Raw genomic sequence first — 11,178 nt, forward strand, 5'->3', positions numbered from 1 at the left:
CACGACTAAAGCATAGATGCGCACCACTCGCGATGCAGTTGCGACATCCGGAAATGGGAGAAAATGCGATTGTCGCGAGATCTCAGTTCGGTTTTCAACTGGATCTACAATATACAGTTCAGAACATATTTTCCAAAAATGTATCTATTATTGTAGATCCAGTTGAAAACCGAACTGAGCTCTCGCGACAATCGCATTTTCTCGCATTTCCGAATGTCGCAACTGCATCGCGAGCGGTGCGCATGATGGCGCACGACTAAAGCATAGATGCGCACCACTCGCGATGCAGTTGCGACATCCGGAAATGGGAGAAAATGCGATTGTCGCGAGATCTCAATTCGGTTTTCAACTGGATCTACAATATACAGTTCAGAACTTTTTCCGTATTATGCTTCAATTAGATTTTAATTACATTTTGTCTAGAATTTATTATAAGCATTTTAAATGATCTTCTATCTTTATGCTGTGCCAGTAGGACAAAGTTAACACCGTCGTGTGGCTTCTTCTTAATTTTACTTAGATTCGTCTATAGCTTCATTTTTTTTGCTCGTGCTTTAATTTTTTTGGACGTATCGATAAAAGATATTTTAGTTACTAGATAAAAATTGTCGATACAGGGTGACAAATGAAAATTTCCAAATCCGAGACCGTCACGAAATAATGTAAGATTTTGAACGTTAATAGCGCATTCATCTTTCGATGGATTTTTGAGATTTATATATCAATCGACTCGGAAACTCTCCACGAATTTTCCAGTTATATTGAAACATTTGATTTTCAACGTTAAAGTAGGGTATTGGATTATTTTGGCAGCATCTCTTTTTCCCGTTCGCAACGTCATTCGGCCGTCGTTCAGTGTAGTTGGTTTTTGAGCTCTTCTTTTTGTGCGGTGCTTCGCACCAGTTTGCCACAAAAAGTAGGGCCACAGCAGTGACTGCATACAAGCGCATGTTTGTGCAAGGATAGGATGATCGATTGTTAGCAACGGCAATGCAATGTCATAATGCGATAATCGCAATGCAAATGAACAAACATTTTCGATTCAAAGATAACTTAGGAAAATGGTGAGCCATTTTATGATAAACTGCAAATTATTAATTATATTTTTATTATTAAATATGCGCCAAAATCAAAAGAATTCAATTTTAATTCAGGAAGTTTGATACTCTGTGGATACAATCATGCGGGGCTTATTGTAAACGGCTATAGCTTCGGAACGCAAACGGGCTATAGGTTACAATAGAACTATTACTTTCTAGCTCCCGGATCTAAGATTCTTGAAATTATATTAATAATATGGTTGCACGAGTATGTTATCCATAATGCCACTGAAAGATAGTGGGAGTTAGATTGTAATAAAATAGCACAAATACCCTATTCCCATCCGCAGCGTTTACTACTCTGGCGCATCTCAACCGAATGGCTTGGTTTTTGGTATCGTTCTGACTCAAATCCCGAATATGACTCATATTCCGAACACTGGCGTTTTAGCGCCCTAAGACTAAAACTAAATTGGTTTTCCGCACTGAGGATCAAGATAACAAACGAATTCTAACTCCTGTGGAGAAAATTACACGAATAAAGTTAAAATGGGCATTTAAAAGCTAAAGTTCGGAATATGAGTCTTGTTCGGAATTTGAGTCAAAACGGTACATGGCTAGTATTTGTTGATTTCTAGTTGGCGCAACCGGCTTTTATCGACTCGCGCTTCTTTGTGATGACTCGATGTGATGACTCGATGCTCTGACTACCATTGGACAGAGGCACCTGTTTGTCCGAAGCCAGAGCAGAGATTCTTTGCAAGGTCCAGGGCCGATGCGTATCGTCTCGCATCTGTCGTAAAATCGCTAAATCGTGGTACACGCACTCACCAGTATTCACCCCAGCAACAAACATATAGCACATCGATCACAGTAACTTGTATATGCCCGAATTCTCTCACAATATGGTTACTGCAACAAGATTGGCTCAACGTGTGTTGCTTGGGATATCATAACCATGTAACGCTAGTGAGTTATTTTTATTTCAGAATAGTATTATTTAATAATCATACTCCACTATTTCCACCTATATATTACTACAAATAAACTAGATTAGTGGTCAAAAATTTGGAATGAAACTGAATCCCTACTAATTTTACTCTCAGTCGAATGCAACAGTTGGAATTGCGAAAAGCATTATTACCACTTGGGGTTTTAAAGGTAAAATTTTTAGTAATCGTACCGTCGTCGGGGAGACAACAGGTCAAATGGGGATGAGAATGGGTCACTGTTTCAACTACATAGCTTGTAGAATAGATTTAATGTATCTGAGAACAATAAAACTGAATTATAAGAGACCTTTTTGAACGATTTTGTTATCCGACCTCCAGACTGTCGGTGAGGGCTCGGATGTCATCCCTGACTACGGTATCCAACACTTTTTTATATTTTAAGTAATTGTAATTTTGTTCTAAACCAGTGACATAAGTAATCAAATGAATTATCTTAAAAAATGACTACATTCCTCAATGCACCAAACTGTTCTACGTAGTTTACGTTGGGCGGTCGTATCTTGTAGGTATCCAAAATAGTACAGCCAAAATCCAACGAAACAAACGTAGCCGAATCAAAAATGAACAATACAAGCAAAATTTAGTTGCAGCTACAACGTGTGTGGCACATAAGCAATTCTAAGACAGTATGGTGTTTGTCCGACTAAAATGAATTCACAGACTTCATAGAGATGTCATCATTGCATTAGCATGGCAAGCAAAGAACACTAGTTTCCGAACCATACTAAGCTACATATGTATAAACTGCAACGTATGTCGGTGATCCTTTCTATTCGGCCCAGCTTTTTGCTGTGATGTTGATAAAAATGCACTTTGGGTAATGCATAGCGAGACACAATCCACGTTACTGTATCGAATAAAACAAAAATAGGCAGTCACACCAAAAAATAAAAGCAAAATGACAAAACAAACGAACACTGGAATTTATCCTCTCCGCCACAGTATACCATGATGATGATGATATACAGAGGAGGTATCGTTTGAAATGATGGCGTTTCAATTCCACACATATGTGCCATTTGCAAAATGATGCCTAAAAAGTAATTATAAATGCACAAAAATAAGAACAATATAGTCATATAGCTTCCAATACAACAAAAGACCATTCTCAACTGTTCGAACGAGTGTGTTTGCGCTTCGCATTAAAAAATTGGTCATAGTTATTGTAGGGATCATGAAGAATTATAAAATGAAATTAAAATATATATATATATATATATATATATATATAAAATGAAATTATTAAAAAAATAATATAAAATAATTTGAAAGTGCTAATTATTCTTATTAAAAATGTATATATATATATATATATATATATATATATATATATATATATATATATATATATATATATATATATATATATATATATATATATATATATGTAACAAATAATAATAATAATAATAATAAATAGAGAGTAGAGGTAGAGTAGAAATAGATAAGTAAGATGAGTTCAAATTGCGCAATCAAGTACGTGCGTCGCTCAAAGGAAATTCAAAAAAGCGGATCGCAGTAGGCGCTTCATTCAGAGCAACAATTTTGAAATCAGTTTGTTGGTTGAGCTTGGAGAAATAAAAACGTTTAAAAGTTACGGTGTGGAGTTTTGTGTACTACAAAGGAAATGGCTGATCACTACAGTTATAAAAATAGTTTCTAAGCAAACAACTCAAACAAAACAAAAAACACGATTTCATTGTAAACGTTCACCGATTTGAAAAGAAATAAAACAGATCACTGCACATGACACACTTCAAAAATGTTATTTAAAATGTAAATTAAAACATACATGTTCAATTAAACTTATAACGAGAAATGATTCATACTATTGAAAAAAAACTAATAGCATCGGTTTTATCCTCGTCGCACAGAAGAGTAACTAGAACAAATTCGTGGAGAAAACCCAAAAAAAAAAAAATTTCAACATTTATACATTCTTATATTTTTTTTAGATACTTAGAAACATTCTGCATACTATGGCTATTTCAGAAGTGACCCAAAATTTTGTAAAAAAATATAATTAGGGCACAAAAATGAGGTATTGAATTGGATTTTATTCACTTTATTTGTGGAGTATTTGGAAAATCTGATTTTTACACAACATAAATGTTATCAACAAGCTATTATTAGTACACAATGAGTAGATTATACTTGTATGTCTCTATTTTGTTCATGTGAATGGTCAAATTATAAATTTTATGTTTCAGGTGATGACCACTTGAAAATCACAATTTTTTCTATTTTTTATAAGAAAATTATTTTGAGCTTTTTAGTGGAATGTTTTCACCTGTCATAAGACGAGTTTAAACAATCCCATTGAATTCCACCACTTAATTGTATCAGGATTGTCAGGATACAATTAAATGGTGGAATTCAATGGGATTGTTTAAACTCGTCTTATGACAGGCTATTTTTATGTTTTTCTTCATTATTATTTTTATTTATTCAGACTAAGGCCGAAGTGGCCTGTGCGGTATATAAGAGTCTTCTCCATTCGGCTCGGTCCATGGCTACACGTCGCCAACCACGCAGTCTACGGAGGGTCCGCAAGTCATCTTCCACCTGATCGATCCACCTTGCCCGCTGCGCACCTCGCCTTCTTGTGCCCGTCGGATCGTTGTCGAGAACCATTTTCACCGGATTACTGTCCGACATTCTGGCTACGTGCCCGGCCCATCGCAGTCGTCCGATTTTTTGCGGTGTGAACGATGGATGGTTCTCCCAACAGCTGATGCAATTCGTGGTTCATTCGCCTCCTCCACGTACCGTCCGCCATCTGCACCCCACCATAGATGGTACGTAGCACTTTCCTTTCGAAAACTCCAAGTGCGCGTTGGTCCTCCACGAGCATCGTCCAGGTCTCGTGTCCGTAGAGGACTACCGGTCTAATTAGCGTTTTGTAGATTGTCAGTTTGGTACGGCGGCGAACTCTATTCGATCGGAGCGTCTTGCGGAGTCCAAAGTACGTACGATTTCCAGCCACTATGCGTCTCCGAATTTCTCTGCTGGTATCATTTTCGGCAGTCACCAGTGAGCCCAAGTACACAAATTCTTCTACCACCTCGATTTCGTCACCACCGATGCCAACTCGACGTGTTGATGACTAGTCCGATCCGCTTAGCTTCCCTCTTCAGTCTGATGTAGGCTTCCTCCATCTTCTCAAAGTTACGTGCCATAATATCTATGTCGTCGGCGAAACCAAATAGCTGGACGGACTTATTGAAAATTGTACCACTCGTGTTAATCCCTGCTCTTCGTATTACATACCCCTTCCAAAGCGATGTTGAATAGCAAACACGAAAGACCATCACCTTGCCGTAACCCTCTGCGGGTTTCGAAGGGACTCGAGAATGCCCCTGAAACTCGAACTACGCACATCACCCGATCCATCGTCGCTTTGATCAACCGTGTCAGTTTATCCGGAAAACCGTGTTCGTGCATTAGCTGCCATAGCTGGTCCCGATCGATTGTATCATATGCGGCTTTGAAGTCGATGAATAGATAGATGAGATGATGTTTTTTCTTCATAGGAAAAGTTAATCTATACGGCAAGATCCGGCAAAGATAAATCACTTGGGTGTAACTTCAAGATATGGACTAAGCATTCCACGTCTAAACTCGTCCGCAAACGTCCGCAAAATAGATTCTGAGCTATTTGAATAAAATGCGATTTTTCATCATTTTGAAACAAAATTTTACCATTTGCTCAAAAATAACCACATATAACGAACCCAGAAGAAAAAAAATTATATTCATTACATCACCTTGTAGATCAACAAACAATGTGATATAATTTTGGGATATTCTGGGTCATCTAAACTGTTCTTGAGTTCAGAGCTTGTGGAACTTTTTTTGTTACATATATTTTATTTATATTCACAGCATCTCCTGGACCAACCAACCAACCTGGACGAACCAATACCAACTATCATTGTAAAATAGTTATGGGATAAACTGTCCTTGATTTCAAGACTTACAGCTGCTAAAGTAACCTTTTCTGTCACACTCATTACATCTCTCGGAAGACCAACAAACACCGCAAGACAGCTTTTTTGAGTCATCCAAACTGCCTTTGAGTTCAAAGCTTGCGATCTACAGTCATGACAGTATCTTTTTTGTCACTCAAGGCTCCGATATATATCCGATCTAGCGACGTTTTTTATTTGTAATGAATTTTCCAAAGCTCTTTTCCGATGTGTATTGATCTTCAAGGCGCATAAAGGAATTTTGAAAGAAAAAAACTTTTTGTAGCTGTACATCTAAAGTCCTGAACTCAAGTATAGTTTGGATACCCTAGGGCGTCCAAGGGATATTAAAAAGTAGATTGTTTACCGCAGTACCTCTATAGGTACGTTTGAATGATAATCTTATTTTGGAGCAATACAGATGCTGCTAATGTACTGAATATTTTCTGTTTCGAACTCTGCTATGTTTAGGACGTTCTAGGTTGTTGTAAGGCTTCAAACGCCCATACCTGATATTATTCCTGATAAGGGAGTTAAGGAGAAAATAGTGTTCAAGCAGAAAACAGTGTTTACTATTGTGCATGCGAATTTAAACAACCATTTTCTTTTGGGATCTTGGGCATGGGTTAAAATAAGTTAGATGTTTTTTTTCCTATGTAAATGTTAGAAAATCCATTTAAGAACAGAGCTTTAACTACGGGTGTCTTCCTACTTTGTGAAATATAGCCATTTTAGAATTGTTCACGTAGTGGCAGCAAGAGATTTTGATTTTACATAAAACGCGAGGTTTCATTTGTAAACATATGTATTTTGAGACTTTTATTTAGTTTTACGCTGTTAGGTGGATAGATTTGGCCAAAAAATTACGTTTTCCTGCATAGTTGGCAATTATTACTTCATCCTAGGAATATCAGGCCCAAATAACCAAAAAAAATAGTTTTGGCCAAGAATTGGCTTATTTACTCCTATGTGGCGTCGCCACTACTGTTACAACCCGTAAAATTAAAGTAAATTGTCTTTAAAAGAGGGATATGATTGTCTAGTCAGGATTAAACAGGAAGTCTTGTCGGCTCCATGATCAGAATATAACTCATTTATTTTACTTCAGATCGTACGCTCAATCTCATACATTTAGCCACTTCTCTAAACCTCTCTAAATATCGACAGCGAGAGAAATCTCGCTTTTCGGATTGTATCGAATGTGGGGCTGTTCAAGTAGCCACCACAGAAAAAAAACAATGGTTATAACTATGCGAAATCTTCCGTTGACAGTGCAAACAATCTATTTATTCTACAATAGATCAACAGGTTTTGTCTTGTGTTTTGCTATTTTTAAACTTCGCATCAGATTAACAGATTTTAAGACATGAATTGGCCATTTCGTTCTATTACAAATTTACAACACTGCGCATCGCCTGAATAAAACGTTCCTTTTGAAGTTCTTATTTATGTAATAATTTGTTTTCTAAACAGAGAAATATTCATTCGAAAAGTGAACAAAGATTTACTTATCCTTTCCATCTAACACATTTGGTAAGAAAGTAAGCTAATGTAAAGCCAGGTAACACCCAATTAAACAGTAAACCGGCTGCTGTCTTGTTTTTATATCTGCTACCTTTCTAATCCCTTTCTTTTTGCAAAAACAAAAGTCTGACAAGCAATAAACCTCCATCCATGATCTGAAATACTACGACTCAGAAATTACATGAACATTATATCTACATTCTTCAAAAAAGTTTCATTCGACAGTATAAAGCAGAATAGGTCCCACTTGCCCCGTTTGAAGGGTAAGTGGGTCCCGCAGGTAAATTTATTTATGTCACTAACCATATTTTTGTAACTGAATAAATGGCTTACAACACGTCTACACTTCAACAGCGGAAGCATATAATTATGTATCCGTGGTTAATGTCCTGAAATACCCTGTTTTCTAAGTATGCGTTAACAATTTTGCTAAACTAGCGTTTTTTAGGTCCCACTTGCCCCGGAGTACCTTATAGTATTTAACTTTACTGATGTATGACCTTAAATTATTGTTGTTATTGATACACAATCGATTTTTAGAGTGCTGTCAAAATCTACTTTTGAAATATTCGGGGAAATTGATCCTCTCCAAGAACTTGCTTTGATAAAATTAGAAAGGTGCCCCTCAGATTTTTAAATATTTTTCCTTCAAAATACGCGCAATTTTCGAATTGCTGCGCGTATACATGAACGATTTTTGTTATTGAATTCGACAGCACATGCAATTTTAAAATTTGGGGAGACTTGATCCCCTTTCTATGATATCTACGCAATAAATATTTTTTCCTGCCAACACTTCATCAAATCTGTCAAATCTACAAAAAAAATTAAAAGCCTGAGAACAGATTTATATTTTTTTTTTTCGCCGAATTTTTGTATGGGTGACTAACGGGGGATCAAATGTCCCCATAATGAGGCAATAACTTCAAATCCAAATATCCTAAGACTTTGATGGAATTTTGACATTTTCATCAGTACAAATCATAAGGCACATTTATGGCTTTGTGCTGTGAGAAAACGAAAGCATTTGGTCATTGTTATGAATAGTTATTCAAATTTTGCGTGGCTAATAAAAAAATCTTTAGGAAGGTCAAAACATACAAACCGCCCTGCAGAATAAATAAGGTTGTCAATCCAAAAAATAACTCACCACATAAAGGTCATTTGTCTAGAGGATAGGTACTAAAAATACGCTAGAACAAAACTACTTTAGTTCTCGATAAAACAGGGCGTGATCAAGTCTCCCCGGGGATCAAGTCTACCCACCTTCCCCTATTGATCGATTTCTCTTTATCGATGTTTTCTTTTTATTATTGTACCAAATTGCGCTAGATTGTCGATGATTTAATGGTTTGGTGTGATAAAGGATGATTAAATCTTGCACCAGAATCAATAAATACGGTTGTAGCTTTTAAAACAATTGAGTTATTATGACAATATAAAATCGATTAGGAGAAATATACTATATTTGAAAAAAAAAACAAATAAAGAGGCCATTTGAAACTAGGAAAGTGATATTACGAATAATTTAAATTGTTACACGATACTGTACTATTAAAATGTGAAGAATTTACTAAGCACAAAACTTACCAATCAATCAACATCATATCCATACATAGGGCCTTCCATGTAAGCTTTGAACATGTCTTTCGAATTTCTTCGTATCCGGCGACCAACCGGTTCCAAGTCGTTGTAGCATTTGGGAAAAACTCTCTCGACTGCGTCGATTGCTTCTTCCGGTGTAACTTTTCTCACCGCCAGTACCGAGTTCAATGCCTTTGTTTTAACGCAATCCTGTAATAAATTTAAATTGGAATTATCTCACATACCAATATTTATTAAAGCATTTCTGGTGGTCTGTATCTACCTGATGTGCTTGTTTGATCTTGAAGGGCGAAGCATCACCTTGCGTCCAGGCACTCAAGAATGAACAGTGCGTTAGGTTGGCTGCCCGGATTTCTGTGCAGGCCAGGTGATCAATGTTCTTGAAGTCCAAATCGTTGCGGCAGTAGTCGAACATGTGTATCATCTCGTGTGTTAGCACCCCCTGAACGATTCCCTCGTTGCGTGCAATATTCTGGCAAACTACAACTTGATTCAACACTGGGTCGTAACCCCCGCTAACGGACACATCGCACACCTCGCAGGCGATATGCCGTCGGATGTCAATCGCGCTAAAATTGAAGAATAACAAAGTTTTATTAAAAAATGTTCTAAGTGTTCTATTCTAGAAAAATAAAACCTGATTGATCCATCTAGCATAACACTGCCCATTTTCAGTAAGAAACAGGATTGCCCGTCGTTGTGAGCAATTCAGTTAAGAATAGATAATGATAATACTACCATCAGCTACCATCTATTGTAGCAAGGCACATGCCGATAGCCCTGACCATATCTGACAAACGATTTGATCATGATTACCTATACTATTGTTTGTATTTTATCAATCTTTTGTATGAAGGGCCAAAAATGGGTGGGGTGATTACATGAGAGCACACACTCATGCGAATCCATGAGATAAATTGAGATTCTCCTTCCAGAAGAAAGTCCGTGCATACAATATAAGCTAGCCCTCGTTTCCCAGATTGACCCAATAGATAGGTAGAAGAGCCCGCCCTTTATCCACAAGATGTTAACAATAGAAAGTTGGCAATCCCCTCTTTCTATCCAAATCGCTTTAATTGGGTGAACAAATCAATTAAGAATAATAGCCAAAAAATGTGTGAGCTCTTTTCGCACGTACATACAGACAGACATCACCTCAATTCGTCCAGATGAGTTAATTAGTTTTCGGAATAAATATTGTATCCTATTCGTACGAAAAAGGCTAAAACGGTTTTTGGTTTTTATGAAATTAATTAATGGCATAAAACCTCACACTGTTGTATTACGCATACACTAAGGGTTTACCAGGCATTTGCTTTCCAATATTTGATTTCGAAATTATGCTTACCCTCAAACCGCAAAGTCGACAACAGTCAGATTTTTAATTTGATACAAGCATGCCTAGATCGGCAGAACACTTCGGCGGAGTTCGAAACGGAAAAATGGAAATTTCCTTTTTGAAATAGGTTTAAATGTGAGCAGAAAATCGTCGAAATTTTTTTTTCAAAACACAAATTTTTGATATCCAATTTTCTGCATAACCACGTTTTTAAAAATTATTAAACCCTATAAAACCGGTAGTGATCTTCTTCATAACATACATATATTTACTTACCATCCCGAACTTTTTAAAGCGCCCATCATAAGTTTAACCATGGGGCTGTTCTTGATGCATGAATAAACGTTGCGTTCGCATTTGATTTTGTCCAGATTCTCGGTACCTTCTATTCCGAGCAGCACCCGACCCCAGCTAGGTTTGTATTTTTCACCACGCCGCTCCGGATATAAGTCATAGCCCCACTGTTTTCCTCCGTCGTCATTTCGTCGGTCGATTACCGCGTTCGGGATAGGCGGTGTTCCTTTTTGATTAGATTTATCAGACGAAGTTTTCTCAGACATTACATAAATGGAAAGGACTTTAGTAAAAATCTAACGAAATCTTAACTTTGCCTAAAACTTGTGATTAGCTGGTGATTAGTACTCTGATGTAACATATGCATGAAAATTAGGTACCAAAACAAACCAAAT

General features: G+C 36.9%; 1 protein-coding gene across 1 annotated transcript; it reads right to left on the reverse strand.

The window, feature by feature from the left end:
- Positions 1-9,094: 9,094 nt before the first annotated feature.
- Positions 9,095-11,178, reverse strand: LOC134212949 (mitochondrial inner membrane protease ATP23 homolog). The gene is made up of 3 exons (XM_062691332.1): positions 10,766-11,178; positions 9,413-9,719; positions 9,095-9,339 (listed from the first exon to the last, which is right to left on the reverse strand). Exons 1-3 carry the CDS (start codon positions 11,047-11,049, stop codon positions 9,139-9,141), a joined length of 792 nt encoding a protein of 263 aa, XP_062547316.1. The 5' UTR covers positions 11,050-11,178; the 3' UTR covers positions 9,095-9,138.

Source organism: Armigeres subalbatus, chromosome 2, assembly GCF_024139115.2.
Source record: "Armigeres subalbatus isolate Guangzhou_Male chromosome 2, GZ_Asu_2, whole genome shotgun sequence".
Taxonomy (NCBI): Eukaryota; Metazoa; Arthropoda; class Insecta; order Diptera; family Culicidae; genus Armigeres; species Armigeres subalbatus.